We start from the raw sequence: 22,829 nt of genomic DNA, 5'->3' as shown, positions 1-22,829 counted from the left end.
CTTTAGTTTGGAAAATGCAGTGAACTCTTAGATATTTAGTAAAGACTATCATCTAGTGAGGGACAGAGATACATGCTGACTAATACAGGGACATTAACAGAGAGATAGAGAGAATGAGTGTGTGTGTGTGTGTGTCTGTCTGTGTTTGGGGGGTGGAGAGATGCAGAGTCAGGGAAAGTGCTGAGCTCATCATTTGATGCAAGAGCAGCTGAAAGCAAGGCCAGGGTGGCGGAAGGAAGCAGCATCAGAGGAGGGTTGTGTATCACAGGACCCTTCTGTGTGCCCCCCACCCCTGTCCCCATGACTTGGGGAAGCCCATGTGTAGCAGGGGCCAGCACTTGCTAGGTTATGGAGGCAAAGAGTGTCTCTGATTGTGTCAGCTCCCAGGGACGTCCTGGATGCGGTGATGTGTAACCAGAGCACGGTCCGGTAGCTGTAGGAAGGAGAAGGGACTTCCTGGGGAAGAACCCAGATGGGTTAGGGCTGGGCTGTTGATCGCTGTAACCAGCTCCCAGAGGGCTTTGGTAGGCATCAGAATCAGGAGGTCCTAGCTCCTTGCTTTGGAAAGGAGGCCCTCCTGGATGGAGCCCTTCCTGGGGCTCCAGCTTCCTCTTCTGCCATTTCTGCACCCACACTTTTAGCTCCAGGAGGACCGCAGTGCCAGCACCTGCTTGATGATGCCTCAGGGCCTTTGTGCCTGCTGGAGACCGCTGCCTTCTCCTCCTGCTTAACTCCTCATCCCCTCTGCCTCACCCAGGGGTCCCCTCATCCCTTCCCTGAACCCCCCACAGTGTGACTTTCGAACAGCCAGGACACTTCCTCTGCTGACCTGTCCTCCAGATTGGGGGGGTGGGGTGGGGAGTATGTAATGGACCCAGGTGTCCTGGGCTCCCAGCACTGGGCAGCCTGCCCTCCGGTCAGGGAGGGGTAGTGTGTGGGGGGTGTGAACGGTAAGGCGGGTGTGCGAGAGAGCAGGTGAGCAAGTGAGTGGACCGATGAATGAGTGAGTGAGTGAGTGAGCGAGCCAGAGACGGGATGAATGAGCGAGTGAGTGTGTGGGTGAGTGAGAGAGCAAGGCGCGGGGTGCGGGGACGGATGAATGAGTGCGCGAGCGAGCGAGCGAGGGAGTGAGTAAGTAAGGGCGGGTGGACGAATGAGTGAAGGAGCGAGCCAGCGAGGGGATGAGTGAGTAAGCCGGGGTGGGAGGGTGGATAAACGCAAGAATGCGAGGGGGGGAACAAATAAGTGGGTGGGGGATGGGTGCATGAGGGGCGGGGCGAGAGCCTAGGGGAAGGGCTGAAGGCTGCAGGGAGAGTGAGGGACGCGCAGTGCGGGGTGCGGGGGTGGGGAGCGGCCCACGCGGAAGTCCGAGTAAGCGGACAAGGGGGTGAGTGTGACTACCGGCTGCTGAACGAGTGGGCGAGCTGCGCCGGCTGCGAGCCCGCGGCGGGAAGCGGGAGCGCGGGCGGGAGCTAAGGCTAGCCCTCCGGGTGGCCGCGTGGCCGGGGCGGGGCGTGGTGGGGCGTTGGAGGGCCGGACTAGGGGCGTGGCAGGCCTGGGGTGGGCGTGGTGAAGTCAGGCAAGGGGCGTGGCAGGCCCGGAGCGGGTGTGGCGAGGCCGGACAAGGGGCGTGACGAGGGCCTGACTGGGTTGGGCCCGGGCGGGGCGTGCGGAGGTGGGCGTGGTGAAGCGGGCCGGCCTGTGAGGAGGAAGTCACGTGGCGCGCGCTCACATGACTGGCGGCGTGATGGACCGGCTGCCCGGGGAGGCAGGCGCGGCGCCAGTCGCGGCGGCAGCTGAGGCGGAGGCTGACGAGGAGGCGGACCCGCCGGCGGCAGGTACGGCTGGCGGTCCCCTTGCTATCGCGCCCGCCCCTGGCCCCCCACCCCGTGACCCCGCGGCCCTCGACTCCTTGGCTGCGCGCTGGCGCCCCGCGCGCCCCTGCCACGCTGCGGAGCGCAACGCGGGCCCGGGGACACGAGCACCCGAGCACCTGCTCAGGTTTGTCCCGGCCGCGCCTGCCTGTGCAAGCCCCTCGAGGCGGAAACCCGTCCCCCCATCCCCCAGGCCCCCCATTCCGCTCCCCGCGGGGCCGCCCCGGCCGGCCGCGTGGGGCGCAGCCCCGGCACTTGGCGGGACTCGGACAAGAAATCGCGCCGGCCAGGACTTGTGAGTTCCTATGCGCAGCCCGGACATACTTCGCCCTCAGCGCTTCTGCCCCAGGGGATGAGCGTCAGCTCGGAAAAGAGTGAGCGAGGCTTGGCTTTTCTAGGATGCTCCGTATTGAAAAGTTCCCTGCTCTAGTCCTCTAAGTTAGAGAACAGTTGCAGGGGCGGTGTTGGTTGGAGTTGCTGCTGCTGCTTGGAGCTGGTTGGCATGGGGCACGAGGCTGAGGGACTCCGCCTGGGGAGAGGGTCTGACGAGGTGTCCCCTGGAGGGCTCCCAGAGTGCTTATTCATTAGGGAGAGAAGGCAGGGGAGTGGCTGGGAAGCTGCCGGAGTTGCTGGTGGGCATTGGACTGGGCCCATTGATGTAAAAGCTTGTGGGTGAGTCTGCGTTCGGAATGAAGTCCCCCCACCTCCAGAATTGGTTTTTAGTTATTTTTCATTTCATTTGTAGCCGTGTGAGGGGAAGCATGTGATGGCTCTTGCTGTTGTTTAGAACACTGTGTTCTTTAGATCACACATTTGAACCTGGTGTGGGCAGTCCACCTCACCCATCCCAGGGCCCCAGCCTGGACCCCTTGGCTGGTCACTCTTCGGAATGGGAGGCTGTCATTGGCTTATTAACTCTGGGATTATGAAACAGTTCCCAGTTGCTGGATGTCGTGGGGCCTCGGGGGTCTCTTCGTAGGCATGGGTGCTGTGGCCGACGTGTCCTGGGGGACTCAGCCATTGGCTGCCACTTGTGGATGGCACGAGCTCTCAAGCTTGCGCTCCCTGTGACTCGGGGGAAATAACCATGGTAGTTGTCTTTCTTTGGGGCTATGGTGATTTTATTAGGCGTGCTTACCCTGCCGACAGTGCGGCAGCTGTTTACAGCGTACTGTTCTATAGCCAGGTGAGTCTCCAAGTGGGGTTCATGGACTGTTGGGATACACTCTGTCATTTCATTCTATTAAAAACCCTTTGTCCTATCAGGCAGGTGAAGTGGTGGAACAGACCTTTTCTTTTCTTCTTCTTCTTGGAACAGACCTTTTCTTTTCTTCTTCTTCTTCTTCTTCTTCTTTTTTTTTTTTTTTAAGATTTGAGTCATTTGAGGGAGAGAGAGAACGAGCTGGGTGAGGGGCAGAGGGAGAAGCAGACTCCCCACGGAGCAGGGAGCTGGCTGTGGGGCACGATCCAAGGACTCCAGGATTATGACCTGAGCTGAAGGCAGATACTTAACCGACTGAGCCACCAGGCGCCCCAGAACAAACCTTTTTTACACTGGGGTAAATAAAACCCAGAAGCAAGTGACTTGGCCAAAGTGGGCAAGTATTAAGGAGGCGTGTCTAGGTGGGAGTCATGGCTGGGGTGGGAGGTGGAGTCAGAAAACTTAGGGTTTGAGGCTGAATCTTGCCCGTAGACCATAAATGTCTATCTCACACCGTAACCAAGGCTGATTTTGATTTGTTGAAGGGTTTGTGCTTACGAGTGTAGAATGGAGTTTCTCTCTGGTATTCCGTCCACGTAGGCAGAACCCGCTCGTGATATTGATTGTAGGGACTGTGAGGTCTAGGTCTTTGTAGTGCTTTTGGGATTTTCAGAGAAAATGGTGTTCCCTGTTTTTCGGCATTAAATAGTCTGATACTCTAATGCTTTGGAGCTCAATCTGTGAATTGTAACTCCCTAAAAATGTAACTTTCATTTTAGCTATATGTGGGCAAATGTATTTTTTTAATTAAAAAAAGTAAAACAGTATCTGTTAAGTGAAAATTCTCACACTGATTGCTATCACTGTCTTTTTACAAGAGGGGACGTTACTGGTTTGGGATGGGTTCTCTCCTGTTCTTATGTTTTATACGTATATGGACTTAGGAAACGTGGATCTCCTCAAGCACATGTGCCCACATTCCCCTAAGTCAGTGTATTAGTTTTCTGCCACTGCTATAACAAATTACTACGAATGTGGTGGCTTAAACGACACGAATCTGTCATCTCCCAGATCTGGATGGAGGTCAGTAGTCCAGAGTAGGTTTCCTGGGGCTAGTATCAGGTGTGGGCAGGGCTGCGTTCCCCTGGGGGCCCCAGGGGAAAAATCCATTTTCTGGCCTTTCCAGCTTGCACACACCTCCCAGATTCTTTGGCTGCTGGTCCCCTTTCTCCAGCAACCATGGGTCACGTCTTTCTTAGGCTGTCATTTCTCTGGTTTCCCTTTTCTTATTTATTTCTTCCACTTTTGAGGACCCCTGGACGACATTGGGCCCACCTGGATAATCCACACCCTGTGGCTTATTTTAAGGGCTGCTGGCTGGCCACCTGCATTCCATCTGCTGCTACCTTAGTTCCCCTTTACCGTGGAAATGACAGATTCCGTTTACAGGGCTGAGATTGTGGACCACTTGGGGGGTATTATTATGCCTCCCATGAGCAGTGGGAGTGGCATCCTTGGTTTGTGGGGTGTGCACATCTTTCGTCTTAGCAGACACCTACCCCTTATCCTCTCAGCGGGTCCTGCCAGTTTGCTGCTGTGACCGTAGTGTGCCGTGTTAAGAACATCATTTCCTCATAACCTCCTGGACGCTACCTGCTATTCTTACAAACTCCTTTCAGACTTACAATCAGAAAGTGTTTCATTTCTGGTTGGACCTCGTTTTCTCTAGTATTATTGGGGTTTAGTTTCTTGCCACAGTTTCATCTTGTGCGGCCTCTCTCAACTCACCATTCGTATCTCCTGCCCATTTTCTCAGGAGTGTGTCTTTTCCCTTATTGATTTGTCCCGTGCATTTTTTCATTTTGAACACATGCCCTTTGGGGATTTTGTATTAAAATTGTTACTATTACAGTGTCCATTGGGAACATCCTGTTCTCAGTGCAGGATGAGATTTAATTTCAGGGTCCTGTTGGGAGGTTCTAAAGCTCAGCACTTGGGACACGGTCAGAATGGCAAGGAATGAATGTGAGAGATGCGTGACTGTGTAATTGGAGTTTTTGAGATTGCCCTGATAAAAACACACACATGACTGCTGCGTATCGTGGCCCCGCTTTCTGCAATCCGATGGACCTAAATTTGTCTTGAGAACACGGGGGAACCAGCTTCACTTCTGTTGGAGTGGCTCACTGGATGGCATTCCATACATTCCATCTGGTTAGGAAGCTCCCAGCCATTTGTCTCCTGGTTTTCTCTGGGGTCACGGCTGAGCTCTGCTCATCATCTGAGCTCCTGCACATGGGCACCCACCTTCTCTGCATGCCTGGCCGATTTCCTTGCTCTCTTGGCCCCGCCACCACCCCTCGCCTGCTTCTTCTCTGGGTGTGCATTTGTCAGAATTCACTGAGCTGTCACATAACATGTATGCATGTGGGTTAAATTATACCTCAGTGTGCTGTTTGCATTCCGGGAAAAAACTCTTCCTGTCCATCCTCCTTGGCATCACTACACACATTTTGATTGTAAGCTCCCAGTAGGCAGAAACTATTATTTTTCTTCACCTCCCAGCATCTAGAGTAAGATCCGCTTTGTAGAAAAGGCTGAGACGTTTGAAAAGAATTTTTATTGGAAGTTTTTTTAAGGATAGTATCGCGTTTTCATTTGATAATGGTAGCGTGGAAATATGATTTAAGTTTGCTGTGCTGGCCTTTAAACTCTCTCCTACAGACATACACAATTTGCAAGGTAAAATGTGTCAATTTGAAGAAAGAGGAACTAACGGAATCAGTATTATGTAGAACAGATTTGCCAGAATTTGTGGTTAGCAAGAAAGTGATGTGTTCTGGGCGGGGGAATTCTGTTTTGATATTTTTTCCTTCCTAAGAAACAGGCAACACAAAAAGAGATGTTTGCTCGTCCTGCTTGCTGGGGAGAGACTGGAGGGGTGGCCTGGGTGTGAAGTGGGGCTGACTGGGGGGGCGCAGGGGGACGCCTGGCCCCCAGAGTATTTGGAGAGCGTGACTCTTGATCCTGTTACACTCTGAGGAGCTGCCGTGTTTTCGCTCTCTCTGTGTTTTTATTATAGAATCACTCAAAAACCGTAACCAGACTTCAGGGGTAGAAGCTCTTTGTTGAAACAGTCAGGATTGAAATACCCTGTAGCCCAGGGGCCTCAGAATGGCTGAGATGCATGTCCTATCTGTCGTTTGGCTTACGGGGGACTCTGATGCCACACTTGACGTTTTCTGTTGGTTGCGTTGCTGGAGGGGAGCCCACTGGCTGTTTCTGCCTGTGGAGCGGTGTTTGGTGGGGTTTTCGAGGACTCCTGACCCGTTTGGAGGTTGTGTGCTCAGCAGAGGCGAGGGGAAATTATGTGATGCTGGATTAATTCCAGGGAAGCTCGGTATGGAGGAGAGACTTGTGGGTTAGAAGTCCGTTTATGTGGTTCTCCCAAGAATCTTTCATACCTGATTTGTGCTGGTAAAGTTTGCTCACCACAAGTCTTACCAGACTTGTGTCTGGTCCCTCTGCTGAGGGACTCCAGAGAAGCCAGAGAAAACACACACATTGGTGATCTAGGTTTCTGTCAAGTTAAAAAACATGCAGGGTTTGACTCTGTCACGTAGAATGCTTCCTTGCGTGGTGAAACTATGAATGAAGAGCAAGCAAAGTGGCGTAAAATTACACTGTTGTATGAGAATTGGCACTTGGAGGAGAATGTTTGTTGTACAAGAGCGTAATGCCAGTACAAACTTTTGGTGAACGGAGAACTCGCCCATAATTCTGCCAGTTTAACACAGCCGCCGCATTTTGGCTTGCCCTTGACTCGTGAGCAGCATCGCTGTCAGCTGTATGCGGTAAATACAGTGCGGGGCCGTGAATGGGTTTCCTTTCTGATTTTCTTAACGTTTCTTTTCTCCAATTTATTTTATTGTGAGGTTAGGGTATATCCTACATATACAAAATATGTTTTTAATTAACCTTCTGCTACCAGTGAGGCTTACAGCCAACAGCTGGCTGTGCGTGGTTAAGTTTTTGGGGAGTCGGAAGTTACATGTAGATTTTCAGCGGTGCTGGGGGTGGGGTTATGCCCCTCACCCCCATGTTGCTTGAGGATCAACTTTGTTTCCTTTCTCCTGTGCGTATGTTTTTTATGTGGCTGTCCTCATGGTGTATGTGCCCCTTATAGCCTGGCCTTTCCACTGAACATTCTTTTTATGCTGCAAAAAACAGCTTTCATCACTGCCTGTTGAAATCCTGCGTGCCCGGTATCAGGCTGTCTGTTGGTGCTGCTGAAGTGCTGATGTCCTGCAGTTTGTGTTCAAGACACTCTTGCTGTGTTTTCAATTCTTTGAATTGAACCAGGGGTAAAATTTGACCTCCAGCTTGCACTTGGTCAGCAGTCTGTCTCCCACGAAGCTAGTTCGCCACCTCACAGGTGACGCTGTTACCTGCTGTGCAGCAGAATCAGAGTCTCTGTGAGCTCGGTTGCCCGGCTTTGAGAATGGGGAGAGGCCTTTGGGGTGACCTCTTTGGGGCCCTTTGCAAGAGAAAACACACACATTGGTGACCTAGGTTTCTGTCAAGTTAAAAACCATGCAGGGTTTGACTCTGTCACGTAGAATGCTTCCTTGCGTGGTGAAACTATGAATGAAGAGCAAGCAAAGTGCCGTGAAAAGTTGGCAGTGGTCGCTCTGGTAGGAGAGAGGGGGGTTTGACCTCCAAGGCATACAGGGCAGGGGTGGGGGTTCAGGTACTGCTGGTCTTTTACTGGTCCACCTGTGTGTGTGTTGGAGATACAGTTTTGTTACACGGCCTGTAGCCATGTCACACCCAGGTGGTGGTATTTATTTCACGTAGGAAACCTGGAGGGCAGCCCTGCGATCCCAAGCCGCCAGGTGCACTTGCTGACGATAAGGCTGGCCCAGTAGAGCTGGGCACAGGGGGTCTTGTTTTAACGTGGTTTTGTAGGCATTTTGAACTCTCTTGGGTTCTACTCTCTAGTTCATATTGGAAATGTATTTGTAGTGAAATATACGTGTGATTGTGTCAACGTCAGAATCAATGGAGAATTCTGCCCTGAATCAGCAGGAGGGCCCCCCACCCGCCCTGGCTTCCACTGTTTCTGATGTCTGTGTCTGGATAATACCAGTGCTGGTGAGTTCAGCAGTTTTGGTGGGTCCTGGGAAAAGAAAAGCAGCAACCCAGACCTAAGGGCTGCTGGCCTGTGTTGCAGTTGGAGAGCTGTCTGGGGATGTCACCAGCAGTTCCCAGGATGTCCTTGGCCAAGGCCATCTACCGTAAAGGAATCCGGCGATAGTCATGACTTAGCACTGTTAATTGTCTTGGGGACAGTAAGGTCACCTCTCAGCTCCTGAGAAACGTCCCTCACGTTGGGTTTTCGCACCAGTGGGAGATTGAAGGTTGCATTTGCTGCTCTTCTGAGGAAGGCTTGTAAGTGCAGTTCTGTATCTCGGGGTGTCTCATGTGCCACAGGCCTTCCTTCTCGTGAAAACAGCGAAGGTGGGAGTCTCTTGGAGTGCCGGCAGAGTTTAGAGGTTAGCTGTGACCTGTGGAAGTGGCATGTTTCCCGAGATAACTGTCACAGGTAGACAGTATCCCGTTTTCTCTCTCCTGGCTGAAGAGGCTTCCACAGAGGGCAATCTTCACAGAGCAGAGGACGGGTCATGTTGCTGAGGAAGCCTTGTGCACGGCTTCCTGTGTGTCAGACGCTCTGTTGGGGTCTACGGAGGAGATGCGGTGCCCCTCACAGTCACTCTGCAAAGTCGGCTGTTTATCACATCCCCACTTTACGGATGGGGAAACTGAGGCGGCAGCAGTCCTGTTGCTGGCCCGGGACCCGAGAGTGGGATTCACATGCAGCCGAGCGTGTGGCTCTGTTTCAGAGGTGGCATCAGAGTGTCACCTTGCTCCAGTCCCCCTGGGGCTTGTGTCGTGATCCTGCCTTTCACGAGCCTCCCCCAGGGTTCACTTAAGTAGCCTTCCCTGCCGTGAACTTCCCCTCTCTGGAACCTTTTACGAACAGTGAGATTGTTCTATGTGACCGTTCTCGAAATACCACGGAGGACCATTCATTGTGGGATGTCGCCTTTCTCTCTTTAGGAAGCGGGTGCACACACAGTAGATGGTGTGGTGGGATGACTGCAGGAGGTGTGTATGTGGGCGGCGGTGGTTTTGCTGGAGAACCGGGCCCCGCATGGTTTGCACGTTGGCCTGGGCTCCGCGCGTCCCTGTCGGAGCCCCAGTTCACTCTAGGGGGCTGGGGGTCGATGTTGAACGGAGTGTGTTTCTTCCTGCTGAGCAGGATGTGACAGTGCTCAAAAACAAATTTCGCAGATCACGGCCGAGTTCCCTCCTCTCATGAAGACACTCCGATGATCCGAGTGAACGGATTCTGGAGTCTTGGGGCTGCAGACAGCAGAGTGCAGTCCAGCCTTCTCTGCACAGAAAACTGGGTCTCCACGTTCAGCACACATTTGGCTGTGCGGGCAAGATTGACTACATACTTCTCTCACTGTGACATTCTTCCCAGTTCCTAGTTTGTTCATGCCAGTTTCCGGGGCATTCCTTTCTCCTTCTGATGAATGGCATTCCTGGTTGTCGACCCCGCAGGCAGCTGGCTGGCAGGGACCTTGTCTTACTTTTTGTGATTCCTTCCATAGACCAGTTGAGGTTTGTTCAGATGGATTTAATTGTATCTCACTTGGCTTATAATACGAGTGACTGCTTGGAATTTTATTAGTGGAGCCTCATTTGGTTGTGAATGCAGGCTTTTTAGTCTTCACTGGGATAGAGACACACGTAGGCCTGCGGGATGTTTTGGAATATTTTTACTTCCACGGCAAGAGATCCTAGAAAACCTGAGTCACTTTCAGGCTGAACCAACCAGACCCGGGGTGAGGGTTTAAAGAAAGAGTAAAAACCAAAACCAGATTGAATTTGGTTAAAGAGAGAGAATGTGATTCTTTTTGGAATTTTTGAACTCCTTCTTTGTAAGTTATTCTAAGATTTTCCAAATTAGCTAAAACAGTATTCCTTTTAAACGCTGGAAAAAAATCTTTGGGCCTCCCCACATAAACATTCCAAAAGTGAGAGACCAAAGAGGTTTTTTGAGGAATAAACCCAACTTGAATGGGGCCCTTTGAGAAGCAGGTTTGGTGAGCTTCATGGAGAAGCAGAGATCGGGCGGCCCCTGTGCTGGTTCCTCCTGCTCCAGTTTGAGTCAGAGGAAGTCATCTGAGAGGTGACTGTTTTTGGCACTCAGCTTCAGTTTTGTGATGTCGTCAGGAAACAGACCCGTGATTTTTTTTCCCCTTCTGTGGTTTGGTCTCTTGCGTCTCCCTTGGAAAGGGGTAGCCCTCACAGCTTAGAATGTCCTATTTGTGTGTAAGTGGCTCTCCTGTGTCCCGGGACCTCTGGGGCCATCCTCGATCTGTTTGTGATTAGCATGGAACTTCAGGCGTCGTCGCTGTCACCGTGTAGAGCCCAGTGCTGGCAGCCACGAGCGCGCCAGGCCTGCAATTCGCTTGGTCTGGGGTTTGATCTGAAAGTTCCATGTCTGGTCTGTAGGTCCTTTGGAAAAGAAAAGCTGGAGCACTAGGCACCATGCTAGCTGCTTTCACATAACTTCTTAAGAAAAAATTCTTGCAACTTGACAGTGATGTCGATCGTATGGTCCCCATCTTAGGGACGAGAAAACTGAGCGAGGTGAGGGAGGTGAGCTATTGGTTCACAGTCGCGTAGGAGTCAGTGACGTGTGCTGAGACCATCTGAGCTGTGGCTTCGGGCATGGGGTGTGCCTGTCCCTGCTCTTCTCCCCGTGAGTCAGGGAGCGAGCATGGGATTGGACATCATCAGGTAGCCTGGTGCGGGTTCTGGCTCTGACAGACTCACCTGGCCAGCTCTGTGACCTTGGGCTGACCCTGCTGCCAGCTGAGCCTTGTTTTCACATCTGTAAAGTGGGACCAAGCACCTGCTTACGGGGTTCTCTAGGGCTAAGGAGACGTTACGTGAAGCATTCGGTAAGGTTCCAGACACAAAGAAATGGGACCATTGGGAATGGCCCCGGTTTGGATGCTGGTGGGTACTACACGCAGCTGTCTGGATGGCCGGCTTCATCACTGTCTTTGAATTTGCGGGAAGAGTTAGGGGAGTGGGGAGACACATTTATTAAGGGCAACTCTGTTTGCTTCGGGCATTCAGTGGCTGCTTCTAGTTCTGACTTGTAGCTTCCTGGTCATAGGGGTGACAGGGACCCCATGGGCCACTGTGAGTTTCTCTGGTCTTGTCGCCAGCTGGACTTTTTTGTTTGAGCCTGGAACAACCGGAGGGTTTCACAGGTGGATGATTTTCCCTGTCTTGGTAGATACCTTTGTTCAAGGTGGCAGGCCACTGTGTTCCAGGCATGGCGCTGGCGGTGAGAAGCAGTTTGTATCCACAAGCTGGAGAGAAGAGCAGGAATTTGTAACACATGTGACTGTCTCACTGAGGTCTCAGTCACAAACACATAATTCTCCCATTTGAAGTCTCCCAATTTGGTGGTTTCAGTGTATTCATGGAAGTGTGCAGCTGTCGCTGTCCTCAGTCTTTGGGCCCTCTCGTCTCCCCCGGGAGGAACCCCAACACCTTCATGGTCAGTCTTCATTCCCCAGTCCCTCTCCTCCTAGTCTAGGCGCTGTTGATCTTTCTGCCCCTATGGATTTGCCTCTTCTGGGTCCTGTGTTACGTGTGCCTTGGAGCCTGGCTTCCTTCACTGAGGGTCAGGTTTATCCACGGGGTAGCACGGACTGGTGCACCATCATGCTGTGTGGCTGCGTGGCGGCCCATCGTATTGAGACTGTACCTTACCTGCTCATTGGTTGGTGGACGTGTGGGCTGTGGTCACGTTTTGGCTGTTGTGAATAGTGCTGCTCTGCATGTCCATGCACCCTTGTTTGTGTGGACACAGTTTTCATTCCTGGTAGTGGAATGACCGGGTCCGATGGCAGTCTCTCTCTGACCCTTGGAGGGATTGCTGGACTGTTTTCTGGCAAGTATGGGGCTCTAGTTTCTCCATGTCCTCACCAACACTTGTTAGTGCCTCTTGTTTGTTTTTCCTTTTTATGCCTGTCTTTTTGATTATCGCCATCCCAGTGGGTGTGAGATGGAATCTCCTTGTTGGGCATCTTTTCATGTGCGTATTGGCCTTTCGTGTATTTTTGGGGGAAAGGTATATTCAAATCGTTCATCCATTTCTAAAATTAGGTAGTTTGCCTTTTTACTTTTTAGTTCATTTTATTTTATTTTTTGGGGTAGTTTGTCTTATTAAAAAAAAAACACAAGTTTTAAGAATTTCTTTGTATATTCTAGACACATACCCCTTATCAGATCCACGATTCCTCCACGTTCCCCCCATTCTGTGCATTGTCTTTCAGCTTTCTTCATGGTGTCTAGCAGCAGGACCGCCTTTAATTTTGATGAAGTCCAGTTGGTCCTTTTTTTTTTTTTTTTAAGATTTTATTTATTTATTTGACAGAGATCACGAGTAGGCAGAGAAGCAGGTGGAGACAGAGAGGGGGAAGCAGGCTCTCCGCTGAGCAGAGAGCCTGATGTGGGGCTCCATCCCAGGACCCTAAGATCATGACCTGAGCTGAAGGCAGAGGCTTTAACCCACTGAGTCACCCAGGCGCCCCCAGTTGATCTCTTTTGTTCTTTTGTTGTGTGTGCCTTTGGTGTCAACGGCTAAGAAGCCTCACTTCAGGTCAGGAAGATCTGGTTCTGTATTTTCTGCTCAGAGTTTGCAGTTTTAGCGCTCTCAAAATCGACCCTGGACCTGCGTTTTTTAGCTCTTGTGTATGGTGTGCGGCTGGGTTCCAGCCGTGTTCCTGCATACGTGGAAAGCACAGGCGGCACGTGCTGTGTGCCACCCCCCGGCTTGGCAGCGTGGGGGAGCCCAAGCTCCCTGAGCTGGGGTGGGGACGTGGTGAATGTTCAGGAGTGGGAGAAGCCTGCGGGTGAGAGGTGGAGGCTCGGCGAGGAGATTCAGCCCAGAGAGTAGGAAAGGATCACAGGCCTCTTCACGGAGCTTTGGAAACGCTTTGCTGTTACAGGAGTGTTTGAACTGAGCTTTGGAGAGGATTCAGTTCCAAAATTCTCGGCTAAGAAGTACCCGAGGACTTGGAAGGACCTGAAGAGATTGTTTATTTTTACTTTGCTTCAAGGTAAAAACACTTGAATTGTTGCAGGAAGATGAAAACCTTTCTTCCCTTGCTGCGCAGGTTCACTATCCGTATGACGCGTTACGGCTTTGTACAATCAGCGTTTTTGCATTAGTTACTCTGGGGAACAGTGACGATGGCCGCAAATTGGCCTGGAGGCCGTGGCGGGGGTGCGGAGGTGCTGCCAGCGTGAGCGGTCCCTGCTGGGGGCTCACCACGTGTAGCTCACTGAGGCAGGGTTCCTGTCGCCGGGGGGACCTTGATGAGATTTGGTGCGGATGAGTGGGCAGGAGGCTGCTTCCCTGCCCACGAGATTGGAGCGGGCCTCCATTTCTGTATGTGGCTTTCTCGCTCACAGGACTTTGAGGATTTTCATTGAGGCAGCAAGTGATTCCTGAGCACTTACTCTGTGTTGCGAGCTGTTCTTGATCACCGGGACACCACGTGTGGGCCGAGGGAGGAGGCCTGCTGTTCTGGAGAGGATGGTCTTGTCAGGGGAGGCAGACAGTTTCCAGATGCACTGAGCCAGTGACCTGTGTTTGCACGAGGAAGGGGGGAGAGGGGACAAGTTGCAGTTGTCTTTGAGTACACGTCATGGGAAAGTGATGTTGGTGCCAAGATTCAAAGGAGGTAGAGGAGCCGGCCTACAGGTGGCCGGGAAGGGGGTGGCCCCCGCATGCGAGCGACAGCATGCAGACTCCAAGTGACAGGTGCCTGCCGTGGCTAGAGAGAGGCGAGCAGAGGGGCGGCAGGACTGGAGTGTTGGCTGGTTGAGAAGAGAGAAAGGGACAGTTGTGGGGGCTGGAGGGGCAGGTGTGAGGAAACCTTGCACGAGGATCTATTCCTCTCTGGGCTTGCCATTCTGATCACAGGCAGGAAAGTAAAATTTCAGTTTCTTCAGTCTTTCTTTCTCTCTCTCTTTTTTTTTCTTTGAGAGGCAGAGAGAGTGTGCATGTGTAAGTGGGGGCAGAGGAAGCGAGAGAGAATCTTAAGCAGACTCTGCACTGAGCAAGGAGCCCAACATGGGCCTCTATCCCAGGACCCCCAGGATCGTGACCTGAGCTGAAGCAGAGTCAGACCTTAACCGACGGAGCCACCAAAGCGCACTGGTTTTCTCTTTTTGAATGCTGCTGTCGTACATCTGTGGTATTACTGAGGTCACTGCACTAATGCTCAGAAGAGGGTTTCTTTTCCCGTTTTTTTTTTTTTTTTTAAGATTTTATTTATTTGACAGAGAGGCACAATGAGAGAGGGAGCACAAACGGGGTAGTGGGAGAGGGAGAAGCAGGCTCCCCGCTGAGCAACAAGCCTGATGTGGGGCTTGATCTCAGGACCCTGGGATCGTGATCTGAGCCGAAGGCAGATACTTAACGACTAAGACACACAGGCACCCCCAGAAGAGGATTTCTGAAAAAAGTCTTACTCAGCATGGGTGTGTATAAAAGCCATCCAGGGAAGTGTCCATTAGCAGGAAAAAAATGTAGCATTCTCTAGGAATTGATGCTAATCATAGAATAAAAAAATGGAGCAGAATGTTTTGTGAATGAGGCTATTCTTCATGCATTTTCAGTGGCTGGGAACAGTTAGCGGGAGACTGGTTCCCTGATTTTTAGTTGTATACCTGAGATCTTGTGCAATCACTCCAGGTTCTTAGGAAGACAGAAGAGTGGTTTAGGTAAAAAAATCAAGGTGAAAAGATGATTTGCTGGCAGCCGTGGTGGAGAAGTGTAGGCCCTACCGAAATGATGAGGGGGAAGCAGGTGAGATTCCTGGGTGTGAGGCAGCCAGGCCTCTTGCTGACGGGAGTGGGATGTGGCTCGGTTGAAAAGATGATTTGCTGGCAGCCGTGGTGGAGAAGTGTAGGCCCTACCGAAATGATGAGGGGGAATCAGGTGAGATTCCTGGGTGTGAGGCAGCCAGGCCTCTTGCTGACGGGAGTGGGATGTGGCTCGGTTGCTCAGGAAGCTTGGTAGTACTGGCCAAGCTAGACCTGTGACCCGGGGGACCTCACCGTAAGGACCGTACCCAGCAGAAGGGAGTGTACGTGCCCACCACCGCCCTGTGCCAAACGCTTCTGGCAGCGCCACGCATCCGAGGGAAACCCAGGAGCTAGCCAGGTGTCCAGCAGCAGACTGAGGAGCTAGACTGCAGCCTGAGCCCATGGTGGGGTCTGTAGTGGTGACTGCGGCATGCGGGGACATGGGCGGGCCTCACGCAGCATGCCCAGTGGAAGCAGGCAGAGTCAGGGGGACTTACAGCCTGATGCCACTTACGCAACGATGGACCAAAGTCACGTGTGGGGCTGAAAGGTGGCAGTCACCTTCGGGGAGTGGAGGGGAGCCTGTGTGTCCCCTCTCTCCGTCTGGGTGTAGCCACCCTGCCAGGCACGGAGTCGAGCAGAGTTGATGTGTGCACTTTGTGCTCTCTTCCGGACGAGAAAACGCAAAGGGGATGATTACGTTTATTGTATACATGAAATATAATACTTGTGTGCACTTTATGGATGCGTGTGGACATGTGGGAAGCACGCTGGCCTGCCTGCAGATGCTGCCCGCGGGCCCTGGGGCAGTGGGTGCTGGCGGATGGCAGTGGTGGTGTGCCCTGTAATGTGTTTTCTGTAGCTGCCATCTTTTCAGAAAAGCACATGGCACAATGTTATCATCCGTGAAATCTCCATGGTGGATACACGGAGTCTGATATTTTCTGTACTTTTATGTACGTTTGAGATACTTCACAGCAAAGACAAACGTAAATGCATTTATAAAGTACCAAGAACAGAGCTTGATGAAGGGAGAGCAGGGTTCGTGGTGATTGCGTTATGTGAGTGGCAAAGAGCCCAAGAGGTATTTGCTTTTACAGAAAATTTGGAAGAGGAATGGGGTCATGTACACAGGTGGAAACACACTTTGTGTGTAAAAAATCCCCTGTATGTTGCGGGTCTGTCTGTGTGGGGAGTAGGTGCAAAGGGGAATCAGATATGTGCACGCTGTAGGGGGAGTGGCGTTCTTTTTCTTCTCTTTTTTCTTGGTGGGGGCGACAGAGGGACAGAGAGAATCCCAAGCAAACTCTGCATAGTGTGGATCCAGATGCGGGGCTTGATCCCAGGACCCAAGACCATGACTGGATCCGAAATCAGGAGTTGGGTGCCTCTGGAGTTGTTTTCTTTCTTTAAAAAATGTCATAATGGGGCGCCTGGGTGGCTCAGTGGGTTAAGCCGCTGCCTTCGGCTCAGGTCATGATCTCAGGGTCCTGGGATCGAGTCCCGCATCGGGCTCTCTGCTCAGCAGGGAGCCTGCGTCCTTCTCTCTCTCTCTCTGCCTGCCTCTCTGCCTACTTGTGATCTCTCTCTGTCAAATAAATAAATAAAATCTTTAAAAAAAAAAATGTCATAATGGTCCATGATGTAGGTTGGTAAGAGAAAGCTACATCCGAGCGGTAGCAAAGCTGGGGCCGTGCGAGTTTTTGTGGGTCTGAGCTCCAGGAACGGGTCTGCCACCCACCTGAGGGTTGTTTATGGTGCTCCCTGGCTGTCCGCCTGCTGAGCTGTCATTTCTGAGGCCGTGGTCACCATAAGGATGAAGACACTGTTGCTTCCGTTTCCTGAGAATAGCTGAATTTCAGAAAAACAGAGTAGCTTAGGACAGTTCTGGATCAGATGTAGAAACCTATTTTGTGAGCCTGAAGAGGAATATTCCTTTGAAAATTGGGGACCCTGCTAGTTCCATTTCCTGTTATTTTGGTGAAAGAGTTGTCCTCTGGGAATGCCCTTGGTCACTGCCCTCTATGATGATGAGTCCAAGCATGGTGTCCACATTTATGAGCACCTGCCTGATTTTTGTCAGATTTTCCATGGGTCCAGGCAAGGTGCTGAGTTCCTTCCTCTGCTCATCCCTGTTGGCTGGATCTCAAACTGTGGCCCCCTGGACCAGCAGCCCCTGCCCCTGGGAGCTTGTTAGAAACTCAGGGTCTGAGGCCTCAGCCTGGACTCTGGCAATGAGCCCAGCAATCTGTGTGGGTTTTCAGCTGTAAAACATCCATGACCCACAATTCGAACCATTTTCAGGTGTGTAGTTCATGGCGTTAAGCACATTCACACTAGTGTGCAACTGTCACCACCGTCTGTCTCCAGAACTTTCTCATCTTCCCAAACCGAAACTTTGTTCCCATGAAACACTGACCCCCCCCCCAACCCCCCAACCCCTGGCCCAGCTGTCCACTCTCTGTCTCTGTGTCTGTGATTTTGATGAGTTCGGGGACCTCCTATAAATAGGATCCCACATTGTTTGTTGTTCTGTGCCCGGCTTCTTTAACCAGGCACTGAGGTTCATCCGTGTTGGGGCTGGTGCCAGGGTTCCTTCCTTTTTTTTTTTCCTTAAAGATTTTATTTATTTATTTATTTGACAGACAGAGATCACAAGTGGGCAGAGAGGCAGGCAGAGAGAGGAAGGAAAGCAGGCTCCCTGCTGAGCAGAGAGCCCAATGTGGGGCTCGATCCCAGGACCCTGGGATCATGACCTGAGCTGAAGGCAGTGGTTTAACCCACTGAGCCACCCAGGTGCCCTGTTCCCTTCCTTTTTAAGGCTGAAACTATTCCACGGTGTGGACAGACCATGTCGTGTTCATCTGCAGGACTTGGCTGCTGGGACTCGTGCTGCGAGCGACCCATCCTCATGGCCCTGCTTCCAGTTCTTGCAGGGAGAGACCCAGCAGTGGGGCTGCTGGTTTCGGGGTGATTCTCCTTATTCTGTGAGGTGATGCCTTTCTGCTTGGAGGCTGGTCCCCCAAGACTGCGCCGTCCCTCGCTGGCCCTTGTCCTTCCGTGTTCTGGTTAATGGGCGGCCGAGGATGGCGGTCATGGTGGATCTGCGTGGTGGTAGAACCGTGAACTTGGAGGCCATTAGAACATGTCCCAGTGTACCCTCCTACTAAACTCGGACAGTGGGAACCTTCCTCTCTGGCTGCTTCTGGGGGACAAATGACCTATCGAGATTTGAAAAGCCCTTGATGCTGGGAGGGGCTCTGTGCAAGCGGTGAGGACCCTGGGCAGTGGTGGGGCTGAGCGCAGTTAGGGACACCCGCACGAGCTCCTTGCAGCCCTGGGCGTGGGTCACTGTGCATCCCGAGGGGTGGCTCCTGGGACTGGCTGGCCTGCGCCCTCTGTGCAGCGTCTCATGGCCTGTGACTTCTGTAGCCCTCGGTGCTTGCTGAGGCTGGCTTAGTGTGAAGCACAGGCCTGTGTACTGGTGTGACTCACTGGGCAAATCCTCTTGGTTTCCCAAAGCTCTGGCTGTGCTGGGTGAGTACTGGCCTGGTTGATAGCTGCTGTCAGAGCATGGGGGGCTAGCCGTCTCTGCGTGCGTGCCCCTGGCAGGACTGCCACCCACACGCTCTGACGGAAATGTGTTGGGAGGGCTCGGTGTGTTGAACGTTTTGTTGTGTCTCATTGGTGGATAGCTGGCTTGGAGAATCACAGCATTTCCGAGCTGAGGGGATGCTGAAGATGGCTCACTGACTGGTACCCTTCGTGAGCTGCAGAGAGGCAGAGGTGTGCACTGGGGGTCCCATGGGGCCCTGGTGGCTGGCTTGGGAGTGACGCCTGTTTCTCTGTCGCCTGCCAGGCTGTCTGGCAGTAGCGAGGTATCCGGAGGAGCCGGGCCTGAGCCTCACTCCTGCCATGCGTGAGGCCTTGGTCTGCAGCCGGCCTGGAGCTCAGTGCCCCAAACACCTGTTGTTATGGGCAGTTGGGTCTACCTTTTAGTCCATGGATGCACAAAGACTTTTTGAAGTTGAACATCAGAATCTGGAAAGGAGGCCGGGAGATTACCAGTGATTTCTAGGAGCTAGTTATTTTTAGCTCTGTTGTGTTGTTTCCCCACAAGGGCCACTAGGGCAAGGAGGAATCAGCCTGCGGGTCTGAGCCTGCGGGTGTGGGAGTGGCTTTCCTCCCAGTGGCTTGTGGGTGGCGTGTCCAGGCCAGGCCTTGTGCTGGACTGGCCTTCCGGTTGGGTCCGAACCCCATGGTTGAGCAGGTTGGTGCCAGAAGGGTTGGGGCCGGGAGGGCACACCGCTAAGGGGGCCTCTGAGGGGTTATTATGGTCATCGAGGTGCACCGAGGGTAAGGGGCAGGCATCCTTACCCACTTCTTACTGGTGATAAGTGGTAAGCTTGGAGGTAGTCACCTGCCTGGCTACGTGGTGAGGAAGTGAGACACCGGATATCAGCACATGTATATCTGCCGTCAAAACCCATCCTTCCAGCCCTTCAGTCTGGGGCCCAGCCCCCTCTCTCCTTGTCTGCATCACCTGTCGGGGCTGGGTGGGCGCGCAGTGTGTCTCTCTCATGAGAGTGCTGAGGTCCTATCTGCAAACTTGACATTCACTCCCACAGAAAACCAGAGTCTTCTTCCATGTGTGCCCGCTCTTTCCGTGGTGCGTGGGCCATTATAGGACAGGTGGCTGATCTGACATGACCTCTTTTCCTTCCTAAGCAGTTTTTTTTTTTTTTTTTTTTTTTAAAACATGGATGTCCTCATTCAGGAAGCCAATACTTCAGGCCATAGCTTCCTTAAAACTGAAGCTTCTCCGGAGGGGCTCTTCTTCGGGTGGTGGGGACCCATCAGGAGCGCGTGCTGTGTCTGTGAGTTAAAAGGTGCCACTTGGAGTCTGACTTGAAAATTTTTTTTTTTTTTTTTTTTTTGTTCTGACTTTTAGCTTCTCCTGTGGTCAGAGTTCAGATTCTTCGGCAGCACATGACCATTTGGTAATCATTACTGAGTGTATGTTCTGTCTTCGGATATTATCTTACTTTAACCATCAAGAAAAGAACAAGCCTAGTACGAGTACGTGCTTGATAGCGAAAACTCCCTCTTACTTACCAATTTTATTTATTTATTTTTAAAAAAATTTTATTTATTTATTTGACAGAGATCACAAGTAGGCAGAGAGGCAGGCAGAGCAGAGAGCCCAATGTGGGGTTCGATCCCAGGACCCTGAGATCATGACCTGACCTGAAGGCAGAGGCTTAACCCACTGAGCCACCCAGGCACCCCCCCAATTTAATTTAATTTATTTTTTAATTACAAATTTTAGTGAAGACTTCTTGGTGCTCCCCAAATTATCTTTTCCTCATTATGTCTATCTTTCCTCTGTTCTTCTGACAGTGCCCTGTTTCGCATCAAGTAGGTGTTTTCTTGTGTACTGTTGAAATTTCTTTGTTTTGGTCCCTGTATGATTTCTGGTATTTTCTTAGGGATTGCCCTGGGAGTCACAGTTTGCATCTTAACATGTACCAGTCCAACTTGGATGGTACCAGTGTAATTTCAGGTGTGTGTGGAAACCTCGCTGCCGTACAGCTACCTTCCGCTCCGTGCTCCCTCCCTGTCCTACAGAATGTATCCCTGTAAATGATATGCGGTCAAAGCAGATTTGTGGGCTTGCCCAATGCAGCTGTCTTCTAAGTCAAGCAGGAAAACAGTAACAAGTGAGGAGTAAGTTTCTGCTGCCTTTTATATTTACCTGTGTAGTTCTGGTTCTCGTTCTTCATGTGGATTTATTTCTTGCAAGGAAGGGCTGCTGGTGCCAAGGTAAATTTGCCGTTTTTGCTCCTCTGGGGCTGTCTTAATTTCTTCTCCGTTCTGGAAGGATAGTTTTCCTGGCTGTAGAATGGGGTGGACCATTCTGTCCTCTGGCACTTTGTGCCATCCCACTGCCTTGCGGTCTCTGGGGCTTCTGAGGAGTCAGCTACCCACCTGCTGGTCTCCCCCTGCTTTCAGATTTCTCTTTGTCTCTGGATGGTTTGAACAGTGCAGTTGTGATCTGTCTAGTTGTGAATCTTCCCGAGTTTATCTTAGTTGGAGTTATTTGGATTCTTGGATTTTTGGGGGGAGATTTTATTTATTTATTTGAGAGAGGGAGAGTGTGAGCATGTGCATGTGCACACAGGGGCGGGGAGGGATGGGGGAGGGAGAGGGAAGGAATCCCAAGGAGTCTCTGCACTGAGTGTGGAGCCTGACATGGGGCTTGATCTTACGACTCCAAGATCATGACTTGAGCTGAAACCCTACAGTCAGATGCTTAACTGACTGAGCCACCCAGGTGCCTCATGGATTCTGGGATTTTAAAAATCAAATTTTGGAAAATTTTGGCCATTCCTTCAAATATTTGTTCTGCACCTTTCTGCTTTGGGGCTCCTGATGATGGTGATGTTGGTGTGCTTGACAGGTCTCTGAGGGTCTGTCCATCTTCCTCATTTGTTCTCCTTTCTGTCCTCTGGACTAGACAATCTCTGTTGGTCTGTCTTCCCCTCTGCCCTGTCGGATCTGCGGTTGCATCCCTCTAGTGAATTTTTCATTTCCTTTATTGAGCTTCTCCAATCCAGAATTTCTATCTGCCTCTCTTGCACAACTTTTTAAATCCGTATTTTCTGTTGCTGAGACATGGTTCTCCTACTTTCCCTTGGCTCTTTAGAGATGGTTCCCATTAGTTCTTGGAACCTATTTCTAATAGCTGACCTACAGTTTCTGGTGGAGGTTTTTTCCTTGTGTTTGGCCATCCTGTCTCATTTCTTTGCATGTCTTACAAACTTTTGTTGTTAACTGGACGGTTTAAATAATATAATGTGGCAACTCTGGAAATCAGATTTTCCTCCTCCCGAAGGTGTTGCTGCATATCGCTGACTTTTTTTAACGACCTCTCTGAACTAATTCCCGTAAAGTCTGTTGTGAGTGTCGTGTGGCAGTCGTGACAAAGCACAAACTAGGTGGCTTGAAGCAGCAGAAATGTTTCACGGCCCTGGAGGTAGGAAGTCTGAGATCCGGGTGTGGGCAGGGCTGCGTGCGCTCCCAGCCCACAGCGGAGAGTACTTCCTGCCCCTTCCAGCATCTGGCTGCCATGGGCCACCCTCCACCTTCTTGGTTTGTGGCCACGTGGCTTCAGTCTCTGCCTCTGCTGTCATGTGCCCACCCCTGTGTGTTGGGGGTCTCTGAGGCCTCCTGTGGTCCTCCCTCATCTTATGAGGACTCTAGTCACATTGGAGTGAGGGCCTGCCCCATTCCAGTGTGGCCTCATTTTTTTTTTCTTTTATGAAAGATTTTATTTATTTTCTCGAGGGAGAGAATGCAAGCATGAGCAGGGGGAAGGGCAGAGGCAGGGGGAGAAGCAGGCTCCCTGCTGGGCAGGGAGCCCAATGTGGGGCTTGATCCCAGGAGTCTGCAATCATGACCCCATCAGAAGGCAGATAGATGGTTACCCAACTGAGCCACCCGGGGGCCCCCAGCATGGCCTCGTTTGGACTTAAGTAATCATCACAGTGATACTACACCCTGGCTTGCCACACATCTTCAGTTTCCTGTGTTCTGCGAGTTCTGACCATTTTTGCTTTTCTCGAGGGAAGGATTTTCAGAGGTTCTTACTTCTGCCACTTACTGGAGTCGCCCACCTTCTACGCGTAAGGCGTTCCTCGTTCTTGTTTGTGTTCCGTACACTGCCGTCACGCCGTCTGTCAACATAGTGGTGTTGGCGTGTTTATGGGCGGTGCACCCTC

At 51.7% G+C, this 22,829-nt stretch overlaps 1 protein-coding gene across 5 annotated transcripts in view; it reads left to right on the top strand.

The window, feature by feature from the left end:
* The first annotated feature begins 1,389 nt into the window (after positions 1–1,389).
* The window catches only part of SNX8 (sorting nexin 8), a 39,624-nt gene continuing 18,184 nt past the window's right edge, over positions 1,390–22,829 (top strand). For 2 of the 5 annotated variants that reach the window (XR_014306332.1, XM_082714053.1), the window contains exon 1: positions 1,390–1,838. Coding sequence is in view for 2 of the 5 variants with exons in the window: in XM_082714053.1 (XP_082570179.1) it covers positions 1,733–1,838 (106 nt within the window). In the remaining 3 variants the exon portion in view is untranslated. The remainder of the gene's footprint in view (positions 1,839–22,829) is intronic. The other 3 variants (XR_014306333.1, XM_082714052.1, XR_014306334.1) reach the window with 2 other exon arrangements.

Source organism: Mustela nivalis (genome assembly GCF_964662115.1).
Source record: "Mustela nivalis genome assembly, chromosome: 19".
NCBI classification, from domain to species: domain Eukaryota; kingdom Metazoa; phylum Chordata; class Mammalia; order Carnivora; family Mustelidae; genus Mustela; species Mustela nivalis.
This window is presented reverse-complemented; position numbering and strand designations above follow the sequence as displayed.